This window comes from Diaporthe batatas (genome assembly GCF_019321695.1).
Source record: "Diaporthe batatas strain CRI 302-4 chromosome Unknown Contig00015, whole genome shotgun sequence".
NCBI classification, from domain to species: Eukaryota; Fungi; Ascomycota; class Sordariomycetes; order Diaporthales; family Diaporthaceae; genus Diaporthe; species Diaporthe batatas.
The window spans coordinates 195,502-218,900 of record NW_025408562.1 but is presented as its reverse complement, the minus strand read 5'-3'; the positions used below and the strand labels follow the sequence as shown (position 1 = coordinate 218,900).

General features: G+C 55.4%; 7 protein-coding genes across 7 annotated transcripts; 3 read left to right on the top strand and 4 right to left on the bottom strand.

The window, feature by feature from the left end:
* Window positions 1–198: 198 nt before the first annotated feature.
* On the top strand, window positions 199–4,448 carry KVR01_011228 (uncharacterized protein). The gene is made up of 4 exons (XM_044786917.1): window positions 199–645; window positions 703–2,273; window positions 2,321–2,440; window positions 2,492–4,448. The coding sequence occupies exons 1-4, from the start codon at window positions 487–489 to the stop codon at window positions 3,240–3,242; spliced, it is 2,601 nt and encodes an 866-aa protein (XP_044639603.1). The 5' UTR covers window positions 199–486; the 3' UTR covers window positions 3,243–4,448.
* Window positions 3,311–5,033, bottom strand: KVR01_011302 (uncharacterized protein; the record flags this gene model as incomplete). Its single annotated transcript, XM_044792708.1, has 3 exons — window positions 4,271–5,033; window positions 3,877–4,071; window positions 3,311–3,745 (listed from the first exon to the last, which is right to left on the bottom strand). Exons 1-3 carry the CDS (start codon window positions 4,769–4,771, stop codon window positions 3,311–3,313), a joined length of 1,131 nt encoding a protein of 376 aa, XP_044639677.1. The 5' UTR covers window positions 4,772–5,033.
* A 2,698-nt stretch (window positions 5,034–7,731) lies between these two features.
* KVR01_011151 (uncharacterized protein) lies at window positions 7,732–9,105 on the bottom strand (the record flags this gene model as incomplete). The annotated part of the gene is made up of 1 exon (XM_044787777.1): window positions 7,732–9,105. The coding sequence occupies one exon, from the start codon at window positions 9,103–9,105 to the stop codon at window positions 7,732–7,734; it is 1,374 nt and encodes a 457-aa protein (XP_044639526.1).
* Window positions 9,106–10,682: 1,577 nt separating this feature from the next.
* KVR01_011143 (uncharacterized protein) lies at window positions 10,683–12,527 on the bottom strand (the record flags this gene model as incomplete). Its single annotated transcript, XM_044785483.1, has 4 exons — window positions 10,683–11,445; window positions 11,496–11,644; window positions 11,711–11,982; window positions 12,263–12,527. The coding sequence occupies 4 exons, from the start codon at window positions 12,525–12,527 to the stop codon at window positions 10,683–10,685; spliced, it is 1,449 nt and encodes a 482-aa protein (XP_044639518.1).
* A 1,242-nt stretch (window positions 12,528–13,769) lies between these two features.
* On the top strand, window positions 13,770–16,892 carry KVR01_011297 (uncharacterized protein; the record flags this gene model as incomplete). Its single annotated transcript, XM_044785206.1, has 2 exons — window positions 13,770–14,074; window positions 14,138–16,892. 2 exons carry the CDS (start codon window positions 13,770–13,772, stop codon window positions 16,890–16,892), a joined length of 3,060 nt encoding a protein of 1,019 aa, XP_044639672.1.
* Window positions 16,893–17,967: 1,075 nt separating this feature from the next.
* KVR01_011408 (O-phospho-L-serine:2-oxoglutarate transaminase) lies at window positions 17,968–19,463 on the top strand (the record flags this gene model as incomplete). Its single annotated transcript, XM_044783091.1, has 4 exons — window positions 17,968–18,213; window positions 18,287–18,957; window positions 19,011–19,203; window positions 19,287–19,463. The coding sequence occupies 4 exons, from the start codon at window positions 17,968–17,970 to the stop codon at window positions 19,461–19,463; spliced, it is 1,287 nt and encodes a 428-aa protein (XP_044639783.1).
* A 264-nt stretch (window positions 19,464–19,727) lies between these two features.
* Window positions 19,728–21,304, bottom strand: KVR01_011461 (uncharacterized protein). Its single transcript, XM_044785670.1, has 2 exons — window positions 20,857–21,304; window positions 19,728–20,778 (listed from the first exon to the last, which is right to left on the bottom strand). Exons 1-2 carry the CDS (start codon window positions 21,216–21,218, stop codon window positions 20,070–20,072), a joined length of 1,071 nt encoding a protein of 356 aa, XP_044639836.1. The 5' UTR covers window positions 21,219–21,304; the 3' UTR covers window positions 19,728–20,069.
* Between the last annotated feature and the right edge of the window lie 2,095 nt (window positions 21,305–23,399).

The window sequence follows — 23,399 nt, the reverse complement described above, 5'->3', positions numbered from 1 at the left end:
GATACCGCGGCGTCATCAATGGAGCTGGCACGAGGTACAGAGGTACGTATCGCAGTATCGCGGCGCCCGGATAGGCTCGCGGGTGGGTAATGAGGTACCCCGGTCCACGCCTGATGCGTTCCATCTAGTCGCGTCCAGGCCAAGCACGGACCGCCCAAAGCCTGCTCTCACACAGCAGGGCAGGGGAGCTCTGGGTCTAATAATAAGTGTCGACATCGATCTGACCTGTTGGTGTACGGTGGGAATTCCTAGGCCACTTCTGAGTGTTCATTGCATAGAGCGTGGCGAATATTATACTTTGCATCAGGCCTGTTTATCAATAATTCATATTCACAGCTAGACTGTCGCATGCTGCTGCTGCTGGCTGGTTGTCAGGGTACACAGTACGACTGTTGCAACCTGGCGTTTCCGACCAACCCTGGAGCTCCCGTTTCTATTCCTCGTTGACGGCATTCACGCGCCATCCCCTTCAGGCACACCTAAATAATGAGTACGAAAGAGCCTGCAGGTGCCGTCGGACGGGCACTGGTCGATTTCACAGTAGATGGCGCCTTTCCGGAGGAAGATGTCTCGTCCCTGAAGCTGAGCTCAGAGGAGCTGTCTCCAGCCGTGCAAGCTCTGGCCGAGGCCAAGTCAAAACTCGAGGTGTGTTTTCAATGATGCCTGGCCCTCCACGAGGAAAGCCATTAACGAAGAGAACAGGACGAGATCCACTCGATCAACCAAGAGACCGCCCCCGATGTGTCTTCTTGGATGGCCAACGCCCAGTCAGTACAAGACGACATCAACCGTTCCAAACGACTCGCCAACGACATCGTGCGCCAGGCCGAGGAACCAGTCCTCTCAGGAGCTGCAATACAGGAGGCAGAAGACAAGTTCGTCTTCCTGCAGTCAGAGATCGCTTACAACCAGCGCGTGCGGGAGGCGCTAAGGGGCATAAAAGATGTCAACCAGATTCTAGATCAAGTGGAGAAGGCGCGCGACGAGCGCAGGATCCTTGATGCTCTCCGACTACTGGAGCGGTCATGGGCAGCTCTGGATGCGCTTCCGGCGGGGCACGGTGTCAGGGTGAGGAGGCTGTTGGACCTCCGCGCCTTTGAGCTCAAATCCAACGTCCATGACGTCTTCGAACACGTCTGGAACACCCTGATGAAGGTGGACATTACAGCAAGAACCATATACTTTTCAGCCGAGGCCGACAACGAAGGCATGGGACTTTCCGACGCTGTGCTTGGCCTCCAAGCCTACAAGGAAGTCGACCAGCGCATGTCGCAGTTATGGCACAACATGGACCAGGCTGTTGTGGGCCCTCGCATGGACATGGACCACCCAGGCGCACCAGGCATCGTCGTGGAAGGTGACATACTGCGAGCCGAGGGCCAAGCAGACAAGTCAATAGACTCATTGTTCCAAGACTTGGACCGGCTCTTTTCTTACGTTGCGGCAAGGTTGCCCCAAGAATTGGTCGATTCGCTGTCTGCCCTGATGATGCCAGAAATCGTGTCTCGGGTCATTTCAGTGTGGCTAGACTCGGCCGTACCAGCTTCGCTACAAGAAATGGACAGATTCGAGGCGATCATGGCGTCCGCGAGGCAGTTTTGTGAAAGGCTTGAGGAGTTGAAGTTTTCTGGTTTCAACGAGCTACAAGACTGGGTGGAGAATGCGCCAAGAGTGTGGCTTGCCAAGTGTAGGGAGACTGCACTCGACACAGTCCGCACCCGCCTGTCAGAGGGACTGGGCTCTCCCAAGAAGGTCGAGAGGATCGAGAAGCAGATGGTGTCTCGCGCTGAGGGCCAAGGCCTTGCTGCCGCTCCAGCCACCGCAGCAACCGCCACAGCTGACGAGGACGACTGGGGTGCTGCGTGGGACGATGAGGCAGACCAGGCCGGCGACCCAGCTGGAGAGCCGGAGAAAGCCACCGACAAGGAAGCAGCAGCGGCTGGGGCTGAGGAAGACGGAGCTGATGCCTGGGGCTGGGGTGAAGACGGCGAAGAGGGCGGTGATACTCAACACGCTACTGAAAAACAGCAAAATCAGCAAAATAACGCGGATGCTGATGACGACGCCGGTGATGCGTGGGGATGGGGAGAGGAAGATGTTCCTCAGGAACAGCCAGATCGCAGTGCCGCAAGGCGACCTTCAACTGCACCGGCTGCCCCCGAGCAAAGGGAAATGACACTGAAAGAGACATATAACATTTCGTCCATGCCGGAGCCGGTTCTACAGCTAATATTCTCTATTCTGGAAGACGGCGCGACCTTGACCCAAGCAGGGTAAGTACCCCGAGTCCTGCATCCCACTCCAAGCTGACCCCATTCAGCAACGAAAGTAGCCCCGTGGCTACAGCCGCAGCAGGTCTATTTACCCTACCGACCTTGGCCCTGGCCATGTTCAGAGCTGTTGGGCCATACTATTATGCCCTCGACATTGGTGGCAACATGTAAGTCTCACCAGCCCCTGTTTGATCGGCATGTACTGACTGACTTCCAAGGTTTCTCTACAACGACGCAAACTATCTAGCAGAAAAGTTGGGCGATTTTGCAGCGGCATGGAAAAAGCGTGATAACTTGAGTCCAAGGGCACAAAGCTCGCTGCGTTTAGACAACGACGTCAAGACGCTGCAGAAATTTGCTGCCCGGGCGTACGGAAACGAGATGGGCATCCAGAAGACAGTGTTGAGGGACCTTCTTGGTGGCGAACAAAGCCTGCTTCAACAGGAGGACATTGATAGCTTCGTGGATGCAACTGTGTCCCGCGTGCGATCCATGGCCTTAACCTGGGAAACCATCCTCGCCAGGTCGGCGTGGTATCAGGCCGTCGGCTCGTTAGTCGACTCCATCTCCCTGAAGATCATTGCAGACGTGATGGAAGCACCGTCAGTCAGCCAAGATGACGCATACAACATCGCAAAGCTGATCGCGACCATCACCGAGCTCGACGACCTGTTCCTCCCAAGCCGCGTCACGGGGAGGCGCCCGGAAAAGCCAGAGGAGGAGATACCGCAGACGACGCAGTACGCGGCGTCCTGGATGCGGCTAAAGTACCTTAGTGAGGTGCTGCAGTCCAATCTGAGAGACGTGCGCTTCCTCTGGATGGAAAGCGAGCTGAGCCTTTACTTCACGGTGGACGAGGTCGTGGACTTGATCAACCTCAGCTTTGAGGATAACGCGAGGACGAGGGAGACGATCCGGGAGATCAGGAACAATCCGCAACCACGGCAGGATGAGCAAGGCGAATGGTGATTGACGAGGCTTGTATTGTAGCTTGGTACACGTCCTCAGATACCAATGCCTTGTAGGACTAGGGGTATCTAGACCGCGTACCATATGTTCGTCATCTTCCTGGTCTGACAGTACCATTTCGAATGCTCCACACACCGCTTTCCTGGTCCTAGGTCAACCGACCTGGGCCCACCACTCCGTATCAGGTTCCAGCCAAGAGTTTGCGGGCCCAAATTCCACCAAGTCCCTACGTCTGTCGATGCTGTGCCCCCGGCGAAGTTGATGACCTCTATCTCCGCGAAGGACCGGGTGATCGCGGGCCGGAGCCAGGAGTTTTCTGCGGTGTTCGCAAAATCGATGCCGCCGAGCGACAGAAGAGGTGCGCCCTTGCCCGAGCGACTGGTTCCCACGTAAAACTTCCTGGCGTGAGGCAACTGCAGGTTACCAATCCTGATCATGATGAGAGATTTTAGTCCCGTCATAAATTCGTCCTGTGCGCCCGCATAATCCCTTATTCCTCTCATCTGAGAGCCGGTGTGTTAGCCAGCGCCTCAATAAGTGTGAATCTTCATGGCTTCACCAGACCAGCCGTGTAGGCAGAGGACGCCAAGGAAGTCTACTTTGGAGGGAAAAGGGGGGGGGGGTTGCTACTCACGAAGTTCCCACATGCCACAAGCCTCTGGATATTCTCTACATCTTCTGTGTGTTTCCAACAGCTGATCGTCATCGTGGCCACCCACTCCTCCCAAGGCCGGAAGATTCTGTCGATGGGACCACCCATGCCAAAAGAGGTGTGTGTGACGAGCGCGTTCGATTTTATCACAACGTCATCCTGGTCGAAATTGATGTACTGCCACACACAACGTCAGTAAATGACCACGACTAGTTAAGTTTCACAAGCAAAATACACTGGAAGAATGTATCGGTATACGGTCCACACGGCCTTTCCTCCTGCTGGAAGCCATCCGATCAAAGCCATGGGGCAAACACGTCCAAAGATGACTTCGAAAAGGAACTCGAGAGGGCGGTGTGGGGCGGGGTGTACTTACCACCGCAGCAGGAAACACCTCACACGCAAACGCAGGCCGCCACACCTTCAGCGCGACGTGGCGCGCCTCGGAGCTCACAGACAACATGGTCGGCGGGGGCGTCGGCGACGTCCAGAGGGGCCGGCGCCGCCCCGCGAACTTGGGGTCATCATATTTGGCAAAATCCATCCAGAATTTGAAACAGGCGAAGACGCTGTTGCAGGGCGGGACGAGAACGACGTATCGCTTGTAGCGCGCGGCCTCCTCCCAGATCAGGAGGCGCACCTCCGCGGGGAGGTCTGGGAAGCGGCGGAACTGCGTGGGGGCGGCGGCTTTGGCGGCGGCCATGTGTTCCCTCCGAGGGCTCTTTGTGATGAGGGCTGCTGCTGCTTCTTGGTTCCCTGGGGGCTCCTCCCCGCGTCGTGGGCCTTTTTTCGCGGTAAACTGTTCCCACAGGGCGTTGATCATGATCAGGAAGGTGAGCCCGCCGCAGTTCATGTCCAAACATGTTGGTCGTTCCATTTTGAAAACTGTGAGGTGTCTTCTTTTGTTGTCGGGAACAGTTGGTATGAATTGACTGTAACAATGGGGCAAGAAATGGATGTTGTTGATGGGATGTGGGCAGACTTTGTATGGCTGCTGCAGACTGAAAACTCTCGCAGCAGCAGAATGTCAATGGATTTTCATGATCAGCGGAGGATGGAATTAGAATGGAATTGGGTCAAGTAGCAAGACGAGTTGGATTTTTTAGTACCTAAATAATGTATGATTTTGTAGTCTCCAGACGATGGATACTAGACTCCTGACGAATACTGTTCCTAAAATCTAGCCAGTTGATAGTCTTCAGCCAATTATTTTTTAGATGTAGCAGTCCACGTTAAAACTTCCTCAGTCCAATCTGTAACATTTTCGGAGCTCACCACAACACAACAGCTTTTTGATAAATGGTATCCTTTCGAAGGCTAAGCTTTTTTTCAGGAATACTTTAAGCTCTTCTGAATGTGTTGATGAAAGACAATTCCTATGTCTATTTTATGCTGTTGGACCATGACTATGTTTGGCTTTACATTAAGCTATGATAACCCAGCTTTTAGTAGACAAGTAGTGCGCACTCGCCTACCACTATGGACTCACTAACCGTAGCTAAATTGCACCAGACCATCTTATAGAGTGGATAGTCGAAAGTTGATGCCTGAATTAGCTGGCAGTTCCAATTGGACCCCAGCACATTGTATAGCTACCTGTATTCTTGTGTCAAAATGTTAATGAGACTGGCTTCCAAGGTTGGGGGAGGGGTTAGTGGACATCCGAGGATTCAATAGGTTACAGCTTTGTGTTGATCAAAAGATGTCACCTGATCAAAACTCGAGAATGAATGCCATTTTTTTCATCTGCTAGACTGGCTCAACCCAGTCATATATGCTCAGTTTGAATTCAGCGCATCAATGGACCACGTTTGTATCAGCCGTTGTATAGCAAGACGTCAAAATAGTCTCGGGCGGCCGGTCTGAAGCGAGTTGATTGCCTGGCACTCTGTACTGGCCCGTAAATGATGCTGAATAAGCCCCTGGTATGGGTTATCCCTACAAACGGTTTACTACATTGCAAGCATCACACACATGACGGTTTCAAGATTGGTGCATGTTCTTCTCCATCCATCGCGGGTTGGTATACACGTCCGTCCGTCCGTCCGTCAAGGCGGCACAAGATCCCTTGGGACATGGGTTTGTAAGCCGCCTCAGTAGTCATCGACCCAGACTGGGCAGGTCTCGGCTCGGGTTGTCGTCTTCTCCGTGATCAACGCCTGATCCTGGCTCTCCTCCTCCGCTCATTCCCTCCGCTCCTCCGGCACAGTCGGCGGTGGGGTGACCGGTGTCAACTGACCTGCAAGGGGCTGGGCTTGACCATCAGAGACCAACCGAGTCCCGGCGATGGCTGGTGAGAAGAAACGGGCGCGGACAGAGGCGACGCTTGGTGATGACGACCACTTGTACGAGGCCCACCGCCCAAAGACCCCACCGGCTCCTGGGACATCACAGAGGGCTGGCTCGCCACACCCTTTGAGAGGGGAGGAATCGGACGCAAGGAAACGCAGGGAGGCACTCCAGAAGATGAAGGAGGAATTTTCCGACTTTGATGAAGACCCGGTGAGCACCTATAGCCGAAAGGGATCTGAACCTCCTCGGACCTGGGACTCTGCGACTGATCAGAATGCCCGGAGACATGCAGGGGGCCCCGAGAAAGCTCGGAAAGAACCTGTGCGATGGGGCCGATCCGGACGACACAGTCCTTAAACCCTTGGAACCATTTCCTTACTAATACTCTCCAGCAACGACTTTAAGGTATATCAATACCTTTCTTCAAGATTAGAAATTCTTTAAAACCAGAGGATTCTTTAAAACCTTCCCTTTCCATTTAAGACATCCATTCCCTTCCCTCTTAAAGCCTCCTCCTAGAGCCCTAGAATATAAGGGAAGGAACCTAACTAAGGGCCACAATATATAAGTAAGTAAGTAGAGGGCCAGCTAGGGGCTATTCTAAAGGGAAGACTACTAAAGGAATAGGAGAGAAATTCTCTCTCAGCTAGTCTTTATACTAAAGTAAAAGCTTAAAGTTTAAGAATTCTAAAAACTAGTACCCTTTAAAAACCTTATCTAGCCATTACAGTAATTACCTAGGTACATCTTCATCTGGTTGCAGACCCTTCCAGTGGACATGAGAAAATCAATACCAATTTAGGATAACTTGCAACTTTATTTGCAAGGTGAGCAGGATCCCCGTAAGCCTCGGCGTTAATCCCGGCGGAGATGATTAAAGAGAAAGGGAAGTAATGGACTGAGTTTCATGATGGGCATACCTAGGTAGATGAAGTGTGGGGGTTTGCCCTTTGGGAGGGTGAACTTTTGAGGGTGAAAGTCCCTGGTATGGGTTATCCCTACAAACGGTTTACTACATTGCAAGCATCACACACATGACGGTTTCAAGATTGGTGCATCTCTAAAAGACCTCCTTCCTACCTAAAGGTATATTAAAGAAGGAAGGACCGTTAATAGTTATAACCGTCACCAGACCGTACTATACTAGAGACGGTGTGCAAAAACCCCCAAGTGTGCGGTACGGTACATACATACTATCCTTGGTCTAAGGGAAGACAACCACAGGGGCCCAAGGTGAGTCAAGACATGGATTGAGTGAAGCACAAGCATAGTGGACCATACTGTCATCGCTGAATGTCCTCAATCAGACAAAGGTTTCTATTAATACCATTTGAATTACACGCTGATCTATAGAACCTGAGGCACGCCGGCTGCCCGAAAAAAAGTAGGATATCATAGAATGTCATGGATCAGCTGAATCATCAAGCGCCCTTTTTTTACCGAGACGCCTACAACAAACAACGCAGACCTTTTTGATCAGAAGCAGAAGAAGCCGGAGGGGAGCCCGTTCTTGTAATGAGCTTCTCCTTTGGGACCGGGTGAATGTCATCGAAAGCTCGGTAGCCTCGCAGGTACGAAGTCATCAGCGGCACCGTCAGCTCGGTGGTGTGCCGCGCCACCTTCGGATGCCGCGCCGTCTCGTGCCGTTGGCCCCGTCTCTTCCTCGGGATCCCGCCCTTCCGAGCCCTGCCTTGGCCGGGGGCTCAAGGGCTCCGGTATCTCCTCCACGGGCAGCATCGAGCTCTTTGCCCACGCCTCGGACTCGCCCGTGTCGAACGTCTCACTCGCGGACAGCCCTCTCTGCCGGGCCAGCTCCGTGGCTACCTCTCTCTTGCGGGCCACTTCCTGGTCCTCTTCCCTCTCGACCGCCTCCTCCTCGCGCTGGAGGTCCTCCAAAGACGCCTCGACGATGGAGTGGATCGAGCTCTCCATGGCTTGCATGGAGCCGTGCGAGCTCTTCCTCGCCCTCAGCGACGAGTTTGATGTGCTGGATGATAGTGTCGTGGAGGATACGTTCCTCGATGCGGGCCTCTTGCCCTTGCTGCTCCTGGTCCTGTGGCTGGATCGGTCGTCCACCCTGTTCAGGTTCATCGCGAACTCGTCGTCCAGCGGGATCGCGTCCTCCTCCCCTTCGCCGTCGCTGGGGAACAGGTCCCCCCTGGACCTGTACGAGTCTGACGTGTCGCCGGAGCCTGCCGTCCCACTCCGTTTTCTCATCCGCGCCGTGACTGCGGGGTGTGTGTCCCCTTCGTCTTCGGAACCACCAAGCAATGGCTGGTTCTCGTCCGGATGTGCTGCCGCACCGGGGTGGTCCTGCAGGAACGCCGCGCTGGGCTTATACCGTAATGTGCCCCCAATCTTCCACGGGAGCCTCCCCAAGAACCCGAGGGGTGCAGTGCTAGGAATGATGGTCGGGTCCTCCTCCTCGTTGGTCTTCCTCCGGCCGCCCCTCGTCCCGTAGCTCATCCCCCTCTTGCGCCGCGGCTGGTCGACCACCTCCGGCGCGAGGCTTCCCTTCCTGGAGCCCGCGCCGGAGCCGCCAATCAGCCTGTCCCAGTCGTCGCCCCTTGAGCTCCCGCCGCCGGCGCCCCAGCCGCCCAGGATCCCCCCGCCAGCGTGGCCGCCCCCGGTGGCCAGCGCCTCGTCGTCGTCGTCCCAGTCGTCGTAGAAGTCAAACGTGTACTCTGCCCTGGCGTCATAGTGCCCTCGCGCCCGTGCGCGTCGCGCTCGGTCCTCGCGGTCGCCGAAGCAGGGCGCGGTGCACGACTCGAGCGATTCGGCGACGGCGCCGAGGCACGGGTTGATATAGCGGTGCTGGAAGGTCCAGATACCCTCGGCAGCGGACTCGGTGACGGTCTCGGCGTTGTGGGAGATCTGGTTCCAGCGCTGGCGGAGGCGGGGGTCCTCGAGGAAGGCCATGGTGGCTCGGCTCGGCGGTTCGGGCTGCAGCTGCAGCTTAGGTCGGGGTCGTGGAGAAGGAGGATGCGTTTGTACTGGGTGGAGGCTGGCTGCTCGTCGCAGCGGAGTCGCGTGGGTTCTGTCAGCTCGCAGGACTGGGCTGGCGACGTCCGTAAACCGCTTGAGAGTGAGTGAGGAGGGGAGAGGCTGCCCCGTGGGATTGTGCGTGTGCGTGTGACTGTCACGACAGCCGGGTCGGAGGGCGAGCCCGAGCCTTGGAAATTATGTCGGGCGCTGAGTCGCAAAATGATGGGAGTGTTGAGACTTGAGAGTCAATACTGCAGGTAGCAAGGATTGAAACGGCCCAGCCCGCCCGACCGTGTGATTGACGATGACGTATTGTGTTAGCGTCGAAACGGGACGGTCACTGCTCGGCGCTAGGAGCGAAGAAGAGCAGTCGGGACTCGGAACATGGATACTCGGGACATAGGCCTAATAGAACAACAAATAATGAACAATGAGGAGGACGGAGGTTGACGAGAAAACTGGGAGTCGAGACGGAACGGAGTAGATACACGTCCAATTGTTTCAGTCTCACCACACTCGGGGCTCAGGGACGCGGGCTGGCGGCTGCCCTGGCTGCTCACTCATTCATCCCACCTGCCTAGGCACTTTGGGGCTGGGATGACAGGCATCCTTATGCAGGGCCCAACCCGTGGTGCCACATGCGAGCTCCTCACGGCGGGGAAGCACCTCGTCTGCGTCCCCAGGTGGTACTGCTGTGGACCTCTCTCCCTCAGCAGCCACCTGCCTGTGGTGCATTGCACGTACAAGCGAACCAACAGCTGAAGAGTGAGCGAGGCTGATAACATCGGCGGTAAATTGGAACCCTGCAACCCCTCACTTATCTCACACTCGGGTCACCGTGCTGCTATTCCCGAGTCATTCAGATCTTGGGCGGGCTGCCGAGCGCGGTTGGGATCGACGTTGTTCAAGAATGGGCTGCGCAATCGGCAGGTCGGGCGCGAGACAATACAGGCACGAGGAGGCGCCGCAAAACCAACTCTAGATACATACTTCACCGTTCGTGGCCGAGCTGAGCCGCCTCCATACTGGTCCGGTAGTCGCCGTGAGGATGCCAAGGTGAACGCAAACAGGAGGACTCTTGTCAGCGCTGTTGCCAACCGCTGGTGTCTCATACGACTTTCTATACTACAACGCCCAGGGCTTGCCCAGATGACCTTATAGCTGTCCAATGCAACTTGAGGAGCCGGCAGATGTCAACTTCTGAAGGGCCTGATGGACCCGATTCCTGTACGAGTACATTGTAATAACCTGACGTCTAGAAGCACCTGCTTGTAGGGATGATGTTTAGGTGGGCCACTTGGCCCATCATGAGGGACCGGCAAGCAGGACTCACAAATACAACACGAACCACCGGGCTGCGTCAAACGAGGTGGTCGCTCCAGCTCTGCACAGAGGACAGGGGCCATTCCGTCCGGGGAGGCGCGGGCTCAGCGCCGTCCGTGGCGCAGCCGGAGGAAGGAAGACCGGAAGGGAATCGGGAAACAGCACAGCGAGGCGGAATAATGCTCCTCCTAGTGATTACTTCCGTTAGTCGTCGCCGGAGGAGGAGGGCGCTCGGGACCGAATGGTTGAGGCTGGTGCTGCGACTCAGTCGGTTTGGGCGGTCCTTCGTCCTCGGTCTCCTCGTCATCCTCTTCGTAGTCCTCCTCGCCCTCTTCACTGACCTCGTCGCCTTCCTCGTACTCCTCGTCGTCCTCGTACTCGCTCTCCTCCCCGTCCACCTCGCCCTCGCCCTCCGCGTAGCAGCTCTCCACGGTGCCCTGCATGCCCTGCGGTATGCCCCTGCCCTGCTGTTGCATCTGCGTGATGATGCTCTTGAGCTTCTCGTTGTTCTTCTTTTGGTCCTCGATGTCTTTCATGTGCTTGTTCCGCTCGTCTGCCATCTTGAAGATGTTCTGGTTCATCTTCTCGTGTTTCCGCTTCAGGTTCTCGTTCTCCTTCTCGAGGCGTTTCGTCTTCTTAGACATGTCCTCCATCTCCTTCCGGAACGTCAGGAAGAGGTCGTTGCTGTTGTTCAGCGTGTCCTCCACCTGCTTGAACTTGTCGACGTACACGTTGAGCTGGTTTCTCAGTTCTGCCTCGGTTTTGGAGAAGGTTTGCACCTGCGCGTTGAGCTGCCGGGCCCTCGCTGCCTCCGCCTCCGCGTTCTTCTTCTCCTTGTCGTATTTTGACAGGTTGAACTGTAACTCGAGCTCCTTGGTCCGCATGAGCGAGTGGAAGTGCAGCTCCCGCAGCTCATACTGGTCGATGAGACTCTTGAACCGGGACTTAAACCTGCGAAATATGAGACACGGTCCAAAACCGCCAGGACGGGACACACGCACAGCTCTTCCAGGTCCATATCCACCACTTGCTTCCGCGGGTTGTCCTTCTCCTCTTGGTAGTCGTCCAGCGTCTGTAACAGGGCGCTGTACTTCTCGTCCCAAGCCGTCTCGTTACGCCGTTGAGTATCGGACAGTGTCTTGTTCTCGTTCTGGACGGGGTGTCAGCCAAGCCCTCGACGAGCTGTACGCAGAAGCAATTATGCAGCAGTAGATACCTTGAGCTTGTTATTCTCTTTTTGAAGTTCTCGGCAGAGCTTCTCCAGCTTCTCTCGGAGTCCAGTGTTCTTGGTGAGCTCGTTCCTGGCGTGGTCCTTCTCTTTTTGGAGCTGGTCCGCGCGCTTCTTGTTCTTGATGCTCTCCCGCTCATGACGCTTCATTTCGGACAGTAGATCGTAGCACCGTTTCTGAAGATGGTCGATTTTCTGGATGTCGTTCATTTTTGACGTCTGGGCCACAAGCTCACGATTCGCCTTGCGCACCTCCCGCTCTGTATCGGCAGTACGTTAGCAAGACCGTCCCTGAATGGCACAACTGGGTCCATGGCTACTGGACTGGTTCTTTTCGCACCATGCGCCCGGCGCCGATCCCTCTACCTCATGGGATGGATGGTGATGCTTCAATCTCAAAAGGCAGGTTCGGACGGCCAGGCTGACACCAGACGCCATTTGAACTGCTTCCCCCACCATGGCCCGCGTGCCTCAAGCTGCCTCTCAGGTCCACCTATTTCAAGCCCTCGTGACGCCGTAGGCGGGGAGAATAACACGCACCGATCTCAGCCTCTTGGTCCTTCTCGCCTGCAGCATCGTGTTCGAGTTGCGATATGCGCTGTGCTACGAGTTTGGAGGCTTCATTCGAGTCCAAGGCCTTCTTCGCCTTGCGGTCTTTCTTGCTGGGCGTGCCGGCAGCAGGGGGCGCAGGGGGTGGTCCGCGGGGGTCATTGTGGACGTGGTTTCCGTTAACAGCGGGAGCCTCATCGTGGGCATGGCCGATCGGGACATTCGCTCGAGGTGCGAGGGGCGCAGTGGATGTCATTGTGCAGAGGTCAGAGGGGTCCCAGGATGTCGGGGGCCCTTCGGCACTACAGCAATGTCGGGACCGAGCTGTGTTGTTCCAGTGGAATGCTCAGTGTGTCATTGGCAGGCAGTGTCGGCCCACGGGGTGGCTTCCCAGTGCAGTTCGGTCTGATTGTGGTGCTTCTCGTCGTTGTCATGTGTGTTGATTTTTTCGGGTTGTAAATTGAGGTTGAGGTTGGTCAGCGGCGATGGGGTCGCGGAGCAGAGACTAGCGACGGGGCACGGACTGGGTGCTTGGTGCAGTGCGGTGCAAGTGCAAGTGCGGTGGAAGACCAGGTACAGCACAGCACACACCTCACCTGGGCAGCACGGCACAGGTGCCCCATACCTGGCTGGGGACCTAGCTGCCTATGATCGAATTCTCTACGTCAACAGGGGGTGAGCTGGCTGGCTGGCAGGGGCAATCCCGCGGTCTACAGCAGATACATTGACTGCCCTTTGCCCCTCCCTGGCCGGCTGGTTTGAGATTTATTTGGATCTTCTGCTTTCTTTAGAAGACAGCCATCTGGTCAATGGAGAAGCGAGACAAGGCCAAGGCGCTTCAAGAGGTGTTCCTTTGATCATGTACTTGCGGTACGGCACTATCACCTTTCATCTGCAGCATGCACGCGAAATGAGTCACCAGATATTTTCCCTGTGCTATTATTGTCAATAATAGCACAGAGTACACAGCAGAGCAAATGCAACATGATCCTGTTGAACCCTCCGAAACTTAACCTGGCTGTTTGGGTGGCTGATTGTGAAGCCCGTGTGAGCGAGTGCCCATCGCACCAGCCAGGCACAGCACCGCTGCTTCGGAGCCCGTTGGGCCCGTAGCCTGCTTCCGTACCGTAACGTAACGTAACGCACCCGTCCCGAATTGGCGGAAGAACCGGCTTCGATTGCCACACAGCTGCCCAAAGGGGTTCTTGATCACAACTCCGCCGTGATTTGCAGGGGTTCTGTTAGTGGCCCGGGCTCAGAATGCCACACGTCACCAGGTCCTAGCCACCTAGCCGCGCGCGCCTGGTTACCTGGGTACCTATTCTGACTGCCTGCAGGCTCAAAATTTCCAAGCGCCACCGCGTCACGTTATGTCGAACGGTTTCTCGTGAAGACCCTCCAGCCTTCAACCCCCACCGCGCGCAACGGAGGGACAATATCGTCGCATCTTGGCCTGTCCATCGCCAGTAGTCGGCGGATCTCACGACTTCACGGCGAGATGCAGAGGACAAGAGCCTTGCGCCATGCCGCTGTCAACGGAGCCAAGAGGGCCGTGACGGAGCTTTCAAACTACCCCAGGGCAGGCGAGAAGCTTCACGGCTTCACGCTGCTGCGCTCCAAGCATGTGCCTGAGCTCGAGCTCACGGCCCTGCATCTGCAACACGACAAGACTGGTGCTGAGCATCTCCACATAGCCCGAGATGACAGCAACAATGTCTTTTCCATCGGCTTCAAGACCAACCCTCCAGATGATACCGGCGTGCCTCATATCCTGGAGCACACCACTCTGTGTGGCAGTGAGAAGTGAGCATGAGAACAGCTTTGGTAACTGGCCATGTGTGGGACAGCAAGCTTACAATGTCTCAGGTACCCTATCCGAGATCCATTCTTCAAGATGTTGCCACGCACTCTGTCCAACTTCATGAACGCCTTCACTGCATCGGACCACACCTTTTACCCCTTCGCCACCACCAACGCCCAGGACTTCCAAAACCTGATGGGCGTCTATCTTGACGCGACCCTTCACCCATTGCTCAAGCAGACAGACTTCACGCAGGAGGGATGGAGGATAGGCCCGGAGAATCCCCAGGCCATCGCCAGTGGCCAGGACGCCAAACCCGAGGATCGGAAACTGGTCTTCAAGGGCGTTGTCTACAACGAGATGAAAGGGCAAATGTCCGATGCTGGCTACTTGTACTATATCAGGTTCCAGGACCACATCTTTCCGGACATCAACAACTCGGGCGGTGACCCTCAGAAGATAACCGACCTGACCTATCAGCAACTAAAGCAGTTCCACGACGAACATTATCACCCGAGCAACGCCAAATTATTCACCTATGGCGACATGCCGCTCGGCGACCACCTGAAGGAGATCGATGCCCAGCTCAGTGCTTTTGAGAGGATACAAGGAGATCTGAAGATCCACCGTCCTATTGACCTCAGCCAGGGGCCCCAGGACATCACGGTCCAAGGCCCAGTCGATCCATTAATGGACGCGAACAGACAATTCAAGACCTCAGTCTCATGGGTGCTAGGTGAAACCACAGACGTTGTGGAGTCGTTCTCGCTATCTCTTCTCTCTGCGTTGCTCATGGATGGGTATGGATCACCCCTCTACAAGGCCATGATCGAATCAGGGCTGGGCCTCGACTGGTCACCGAATACCGGCTACGATAGCTCCAACTCTCGCGGCATATTTTCAGTCGGTTTGAGCGGCGTACAAGAAGCAGACGTCCCGGCGGTCAAGACAGCGCTCCAAAAGACGCTGCGCGAGATGCGCGACAAGGGTTTCGAGAGGTCAAAAATCGACGGCTATCTACACCAGCTTGAACTTGGGCTCAAGCACAAGACAGCCAAATTCGGCATGTCAATGCTGCACAGGTTGAAGCCGGGCTGGTTCAATGGCATCGATCCGTTCGACTCTCTTGCCTGGAACGACACCCTCGCAGCATTCGAGGCAGAGCTGGCCAAGGGTGGCTATCTGGAAGGTCTGATGGACAAGTACCTCTTGAATGACAACACCCTGACGTTCACGATGACGCCTTCGCCTGATTTTGGGCAAGACCTGGCCAGAGAGGAGGCCGATAGGCTTGCCACCAAGATTGAAGCTGTGACGAAGCAAGCCGGCGGCGAGGAGGCTGCCCAGAAACAGCTCGAAGAGAAGGAGATCCAACTACTCGAAGAGCAAAACAAGACCAATACGGAGGACCTCAGTTGCTTGCCAAGTGTCCACGTCCAAGACATCCCGAGGCGGAAGACCGGTCCAATTTTGAGGGATGATGCCGTCAATGGTGTCAAGACTCAATGGTACGAGGCCCCGACCAATGGACTGACATACTTCCGTCTGGTGACAGCCTTGGATAATCTGCCGGATGATCTAAGGCTGCTGGTTCCCTTGTTCACCAGTTCAATCATGCGCCTGGGGACAAAGGACACATCTATGGAGCAGCTGGAGGACCTGATGAAGCTCAAGACTGGAGGTGTCTCTGTCAACTATCATTCTGCCCCGTCAGCGACCGATTTTACTCGCGCCACCGAGGGCTTCGGCTTCACAGGCATGGCGCTAGATCGCAACGTGCCTCACGTCTTCGACATACTCCACAAACTAGTCGTCGAAACCAATTTCGACAGTGCCGAAGCTGTACAGCAAATCCGGCAACTTATCCAGGCATCGGCCGATGGCGTCGTTAACGACATTGCATCGTCTGGTCACTCGTATGCACGTCGTGCTGCCGAGGCCGGGTTGACCAACCACGCATATCTCTCCGAGCAGATTGGTGGCTTGTCGCAGGTTAGGCTGATGACCTCGCTCGCGAGCAGACCAGAGTCAGATCAGTTGGAAGACATCATTGCGAAGCTCAAGCAAATCCAGCAGCTGGCGATGACGGGCGGTAACATCCGCGCAGCGATCACGTGTGGGAGCGAGTCTGTCAAGGCTAACACGGCTGCCTTCTCGAACTTCCTCAAATCCTTCTCTGGTCCGGCCAACCTCCCGGCACAAGCACCAAGGAAGTTCGAACGCAACATCAAGACATTCTACCCGCTACCCTATCAGGTTTACTATGGTGCCCTAGCTGTCCCCACGGTCTCATACACGTCCGCCGATGGAGCGCCGCTCCAGATCCTGTCGCAACTTCTCACACACAAGCATCTTCACCACGAGATCCGGGAGAAGGGAGGCGCGTACGGTGGCGGTGCATACCACCGGTCAATGGAGGGTCTTTTCGGTTTCTACTCGTACCGCGACCCCAATCCAGTCAACACGTTAGGCATCATGCGTAACGCCGGTCGCTGGGCGGTTGACAAGAAGTGGAGTGACCGCGATCTGGAAGATGCCAAGATCAGCGTTTTCCAGTCTGTCGACGCGCCGGTGTCAGTGAACGAGGAGGGCATGGGCCGCTTCCTCTACGGCGTGGACGAAGAGATGAAGCAGCGGAAGAGGGAGCAGCTGCTTGATGTCACCAAGGAGCAAGTTCGCGATGTTGCGCAGAAGTACGTCGTGGAGGCGCTCGACAAACAGGCCGAGAGGGCAGTCTTCTTGGGCGAGAAGCAAGCCTGGGTCGACGGTGAGTGGAAAGTCGAGAACATGAATGTCAATGGCGGGGAGACTTCCTCGTAAATACTGCAACGATAAGAGACGGTCGTATGTACAACACGATTGACTTCTGGGCTGCCTTCGAGAAAAAGCGTTGGCTACCAGGTGTATAACATGCATATATACAACATATGACCAAGATATAGAAATGATACCCTTCTCTCAACACCAGCCGCTGCTGCTGTCAGCGCAACCAGGGCCGGATGGGTCCATCAATCATCATCAAGACAGGGGGTGGAAAGCCTAAGCACAGCGTTCAGATACGATACGTCTTCTTGCCTTTGTTACCATGGCACTGAGACCACAACAAGACGCGAGATCAAACCCACATCACGAGGAACGGAGCCGCGGTCATGCGGCTGGTTCTGTCCCTCGTGCGCTCGTTTATCAGACCCGTCTTCCTCAGCTTACTGGATGTGCGGACTATTCAACAGAGTACATGTGCGTGGTGGACACCTTCCTGATCTGAGTGGGATGCAACACGTGAATTTGTCAACCGCGGAATTGAGAGGTGCAGAAACCCTGGACTGGGTGGACTCATCGATCTCGACATGTATGACCACGCTACCCCTTGCGAAGCCCAAGCGAAGCGAAGGGATGGGTAGGTTAAATTCGGTGGCCGAAGCCGGACTTGGTTTTGAAGATGAGCCTTTCTTGTTATGCTGGACGGTCTCTCCGCCGGCAGTATTTGAAATACACCCTTGCAGGTGCTATTTGAAATATCAACCACATGCAGGGCATCGACAGATGTGCGCCCGTTTTAATCTGCTGCATAACATAACCTTCCTTGTTGATGAGTGGTGACTCCGACAGACGGACGGACCACTTGGATCGAAACAAGGGACCAATTGACCTACGTAATGTGGGGGTGGGGTATTGGGGGGGGGAGGTGGGATGATTCTGGCCGTCAATGTCCTCGTCTCTACAGCTCTGCAAAATACTTTCCCAAAAGAATGAGTCAACCTTAGCTTCACACCCCAACAATTGGCAAGTATATACAGCCAAAGCCGCACCCGAGGTTCCTGCCACTGCCCTGTTACTGTCCTGTGGCCGTGACATTCTTCGACCGTGCCAATTGATCTCTGCCCCGCCCCCAACAATGCCTACCCGCGACGAGATCACCTACTTCGGCGCCGGCCCCGCGCTGCTGCCCACAGACGTGCTTGAGCAGGCCTCAAAGGCGCTGCTCGACTACAATGGCACCGGCCTGGGCATAGCAGAGCACTCGCACCGCTCTGCGCTGGCCACCGACATCATCGACAACGCCAAGGCCGACCTGGCTACCTACCTCGACCTGCCCGATGACTACGAGGTCCTCTTCATGCAGGGAGGCGGCAGCGGCGAGGTAAGCTCGCCGTACCAGTACCACACCTGTTTGTTGCTTTTGCGCGGGTGACTGATCGCATCTTGCCACACAGTTCTCCGCCACCGTCTACAACATGGTCGGCGCCTGGGTCTCGCGCAAGAAGGCCGAGCTGCTGAAGTCCAACCACCTGGCCGAGGGCGACGCCGCGCCCGAGCTGCTGGAGAAGGAGCTGGCCAAGGCCGTCCAGGACCTCAAGCTCGACTACATCGTCACGGGGAGCTGGTCGCTCAAGGCCTACCAGGAGGCCCAGAGGCTGCTGGGGCCGGAGCACGTCAACCTGGTCTGCGACGCCAGGACCGCCAACGACGGCAAGTTCGGCAAGGTCCCGGACCAGAGCACGTGGAAGCTGTCGCCCGACGCCGCCATGGTGTACTACTGCGACAACGAGACCGTCGACGGCGTCGAGATGCCCAACTTCCCCGAGATCCTGGCCCCCAAGCCCGACGGCACCGGCCCCATCGTCGTGGCTGACATGTCCTCCAACATCCTGTCGCGGAGGTTCCCCGCCAAGAACTTCTCGGTCATCTTCTTCGGCGCGCAGAAGAACCTTGGCTCGACCGGTATCACCGTCGCCATTATCAAGAAGTCCCTCCTTCCTCCCACAACCCCACAGCCGGCACCGGCCCTGCTGCGGAAGCTTGGCCTGCCCATCGGGCCTATTGTGCTTTCCTACGAGACCATTGCCAAGAACAACAGCTTGTACAACACACTGAGCATTTTCGAGTACGTATTCTTGACACCCCTGTGAAGCAGCCCACATACTGATGCTCCTTTAGCGTCTATGTCGCCGGCTCAGTACTTAAGAAGCTGCTTGCCACGTTCCCTGACAAGGTCGACGGGCAAGAGGCCGTTGCCAACAAGAAGGCTGCGCTCATCTACGGGGCACTCGAGGCCCACCCAGAGGCATACAAGATTGTGCCTGACAAGAGTGCCCGCTCAAGGATGAACATCTGCTTCCGCGTCACCAAGGTAAGCTTAACACGCCCCCCCCCCCTTCCCCCGAGCAAAACCCCCGGGACTTCAGCGCCCTGATTCTAATTTTGTAATGGTAGGGTGGCAACATCGACGACGCCGAGAAGGCCTTCCTCAAGCAGTCCACCGACCTGGGCCTCACCGGCCTCAAGGGTCACAGGTCTGTGGGTGGTATCCGGGCCAGCAACTACAACTCGGTTCCCCTGGAGGGTGCCCAGAAGCTGGCTACCTTTATCGAGAAGTTTGCCACTTCGTAGGCTGGCCTACAGCTTCTCGGCTGCTTACGGTGCGGGGTGCTTGAAAAAAAAAAAAAAGAGTGAGGTTGCATCTCATCAGGCGTTGTGGCAGGGCAAAACTGTGTAAGGGGGTCATCAATGTACATACAAATGGGAGGATCCCAACACGGATAGGATTTTTATACCACATACGTTTCAACACGTCGCATATTGGCTGGTACAGGTCAGATCGTTGTACATGTAGTACCGAAATCAAAGTGGAATTAGTACGTGCGTGTGACGAGGCCCAGTCCCAAGACGACAATTCCAAAGTGTTGTACAATTTGCAAACAACGTTGTATGAGAGACTGTCTAGTACATGAGGATTGATGCTATAGGAACTATTTAATATGTTGTATCAGTCGACAAAGCGCCGTTTGTACAGAGCTCATTCAAAGGGCAATTCGCAACCGAGGCCCAACACTGCGGGCCACAACACGTGTGTCGATGACCAATGGCCATAAAAGGCACTTATACTCCCACCGAACGATTGGGAACCAGCTTAGAAGCACCGAAGCTGTAATGTTGACATGCTCTGAGCGGCGGCCGTCTCGTGTGCGCGCAGTGTTACAGAAACCCCCATCGCTTTTAACGTTTCACCATGCCCGACCCTATCAAAGTTTCCTTCCAGCACCAACCTAACGCGAACGCAGATCCAGGGCCTAGACAAGCGAGCACTAATGGAAATAGGGCAACCGGGAGAATTATGCTGTACTTTCCTTCGATTCCTGCAGCCCAGAGGTCCAGAAACGAATACAAAAGCCAGATGAAACAGCTCGCGAAGCCGGACAGTTCATCAAGCTGAAGAGCCCACCGGGTGTGCGGGATGAAATCAGAATGCCCACCTCGGTCGGGTACAAAGATATCCGAGATGGGATAAGGGGCACAAAATCTCGTATAAAGCCACACGCCCGTGGAGACCGAGCCCAACACAGCCAGCAACTTCGCAGGAGAGACGCCGCTGTTGCGAGTGGTCTTGGCCGACGCGAACAGCGACAAGAGCAGCGACATGACCGAGTTGAGCACCCCCACCTCCAAGTGCGCCATCTGCCACGCCCAGGTCCAGTAGTGACGGGCCTCGGGAGTCGGGGCACAGAACGCGGCAAACACCTCCGCGGTGTGGAGGAGCAGCATGAGCGGGAGCAAGAATGAGATGCCCCCGGTGCTCAGCTGGCGGCCGCGGCCCGAGCGGGCGAGCTCTGACGGCGAGGGGCTGGCGACGAGCACGAGGAAGTAAAAGACCGGGGCGGCGGAGCCGATGCCCAGCAGCTGGCCGGCAAATATAAATATAGTCGGGCTGGCCCGTGAGGCGCGTGTGTCAGCGGCGAGCAAGTCTCTCTCTCTCTCTCTGATGGGCATCTTGTGGTCTACTCACAAGTACGCCAGCGTGAAGCGGTTCCCAACGCGGCAGGATTCAAGAAACCAGACGGCATATACGGGGCCCAGATCGTGCAGGAAGGAAAACACCTGCCAGGAGCTTATGCTGTCGTATCCGAGCGTGGAGGGTGAGAAAGTGACCGTCGCCCCGCGCCAGATGTTGTCCAGAAACTCGAAATGATAGAAGCGCTTCAGGATTGTGATGGAATTGTCACTGAACTCGATCTTTCCGGACTCGAGGGACGGCTGCTGATGGGCCACAAGCTTTTCTGGGTCCATGGCCAGGAGGCACAGTGCTGCGAGGCCTAGCAGTGGCAGCCCTAGCAAGAAGCGCATGGTCTTCGATAGTCCTGGTGCCATGCTTTATGGGTTTCTCACTGCGGTACAAACAAGAGGGTTTAGAGAGGCAGAGATTTAAAACCAAGTTTAACTGAGTTCAGTTCGAAGTATAAGGTAAACTTGAAATCCTGCTCAGATTTTATATTGTGTGATGTGCTACTATTATATGGTTATTTGTGTAAAAGTGATGCCTGCATGTGGGCAACCCCAACATCCCAAATAAATACAGGATTCTGACATGTCAACATTGTAACAGAACCTTGGTACCAAATGACAGCCTATACTGTGCCGTATGAGCCAAGCCTCTCAGGCAACAATCCTGTAGCCTTCTGCAAGCTTGCCGTGGTGTTACGAATGATTGCGTGTTCAAGCTCGATCTTATTTCTACTGCCTAGAGTATTCATGTAATCAATTCGCCGTTATCATACTTCACACATTCCACTAAGAACTTCAGATTCCTCGCCCACAGCCTTCTTCAATACAACCACTAACTCGTCTATTGTCCCGAGCAGCGACATAAAAGAAGTCAAGGAGCTGGCCCAGAGTCGACTTTCGTCACCAGTCAGAATCTCCTTGATTGTCGACCCCCCTGATTCTTCCGGAGCGGTATCGTGTTCCTTGGATGTTGCGGCCCTTTTCTGAAATGCCTTCCCCAGCAGTGGGGTTGGGAGGATTGCAGGTAAAGGATTCCCAGAGATCAAGGCCCCCTGAATAAGTGAAAGTACTGCCATCAAGTCCGAGACGAAGCTTTCGTGGTTCGCACAGGTTAACATCATAAATCTCGATCGTAAATGTGGTGATAGGCGCCTCGTTTGAAGAACAAGTTGAGTAATATGAGTGTTCAAATTATTGCAGAGGGTGCAGACCGCCGACATAGTATTCGAGTCGATATTGCTGGTGGAAAACTCAAACTTGAGGGCCTCAATCGAAGGAAGAGAAGCCTCGAGGGTGTTTTGTGATGACAAGAATTCTGCTTGCATGACCTGTACCAAGTCGGCCGGGGCGACTTGCCAAGTAGACAGGTGAAGAGCGTATCGCTCTTTAACAGTAGCAATTTGCCGTGACAGAAGTCTTCTGTAATGTCGACTCCCTGACGGCGGTCGAGGGAAGAACAGAACAATGGTTGCCGCTCCGAACCCGACCAGGACAAGCAGCAGCCGCCTCCAGAAAACGGTATATCCAACACCCGGATCGCCATATGATGGGCTGTGAGTATCCATCCAGCTGTAGCTGACGACCAGGTACATTGTCGCAGCCATCATAATCGGAGCCTGCATCTGGTCGGCAGGCGCAAATAGGCGCCACCACATAAGAACAACTATGGCGACGCCTGTCACCGCTGCCAGACCGTACGGATTACCAGGCCCGGACCCAGCACCAATGTACCAACACACGAGGCCGATCACGCCGCCGCCCACCGTTCCTGCTACTCTGATGAGGAGCCCGGACACGAAATCCGAAGTGTACGGAACGAGGACCATTTGTGCCATGATGAGCGCCCAGAAGCCTTTCTCCCGGTAGTAAAACCCAGCGGAGCTTTTAAGGACGCCCGGTATCGCGAGCGCAATCGTGACTACCAGTGTGCGTAGAGCATGGACTCCCTCATCGTTCGTGAGCCATTTGAGGACAGCCAACAGCGCAGTGCTGGCCCTAGTCCGTCGACGGGCCCGAGAAGATCGTATATTCTCGAGTTGCGCCTGTGCACTCAGGGTAGGCTGGGTTCCGGAGGCTCCCTGCCCAGATCCATTGAATGCCGTCGGTCCGTATTCATCCCGGTCTGACTCTGGAGTCGTAAGCCCATCCGGGGTTTGGGGTTCCTTCTGGGCTGTTGGAGCCGCTTCCTCCTTGGCTAAAGCCCACCCGAGAAGCTTGTCAAGGCCACGCGGCACCCATACGCGCTTCTGGTGGCGTTCTTTGTCGATCTGGGCTAACTTCATGAGTAGCTTTGAAAGCGCGTCCTTAACGCTGAGAATCCGTTCCTGATAAAGGAGACCCAGCAGAAACGGAACAAGGAGGCGCGCCTCGCCGGCGTTCTTCAAGCCCCCGGATTGGTTGAACAGATGAGAATGAGACTCGAGCATGAGACTAACTGATTCAGTTTTGAACACCTCACCTTGTTCCTGTACAGCGGAGATATTCTGTTCAATCATCTGGGCAGAGTGCGTTACTCTGGTCCCTGATGCGTGGCTCATTCCTTCAGTG

What these genes read in the sequence shown, in the direction of transcription:
- KVR01_011461 (XM_044785670.1), bottom strand. Translation starts at nt 21,218, where the DNA reads ATGGCACCAGGACTATCGAAGACCATGCGCTTCTTGCTAGGGCTGCCA. An exon ending in CGCTTCACGCTGGCGTACTT is followed by an intron (nt 20,779 to 20,856) that starts GTGAGTAGACCA and finishes CTCACGGGCCAG; the next exon opens with CCCGACTATATTTATATTTG.
- KVR01_011228 (XM_044786917.1), top strand. Translation starts at nt 487, where the DNA reads ATGAGTACGAAAGAGCCTGCAGGTGCCGTCGGACGGGCACTGGTCGAT. An exon ending in AGGCCAAGTCAAAACTCGAG is followed by an intron (nt 646 to 702) that starts GTGTGTTTTCAA and finishes CGAAGAGAACAG; the next exon opens with GACGAGATCCACTCGATCAA. An exon ending in GCGACCTTGACCCAAGCAGG is followed by an intron (nt 2,274 to 2,320) that starts GTAAGTACCCCG and finishes GACCCCATTCAG; the next exon opens with CAACGAAAGTAGCCCCGTGG.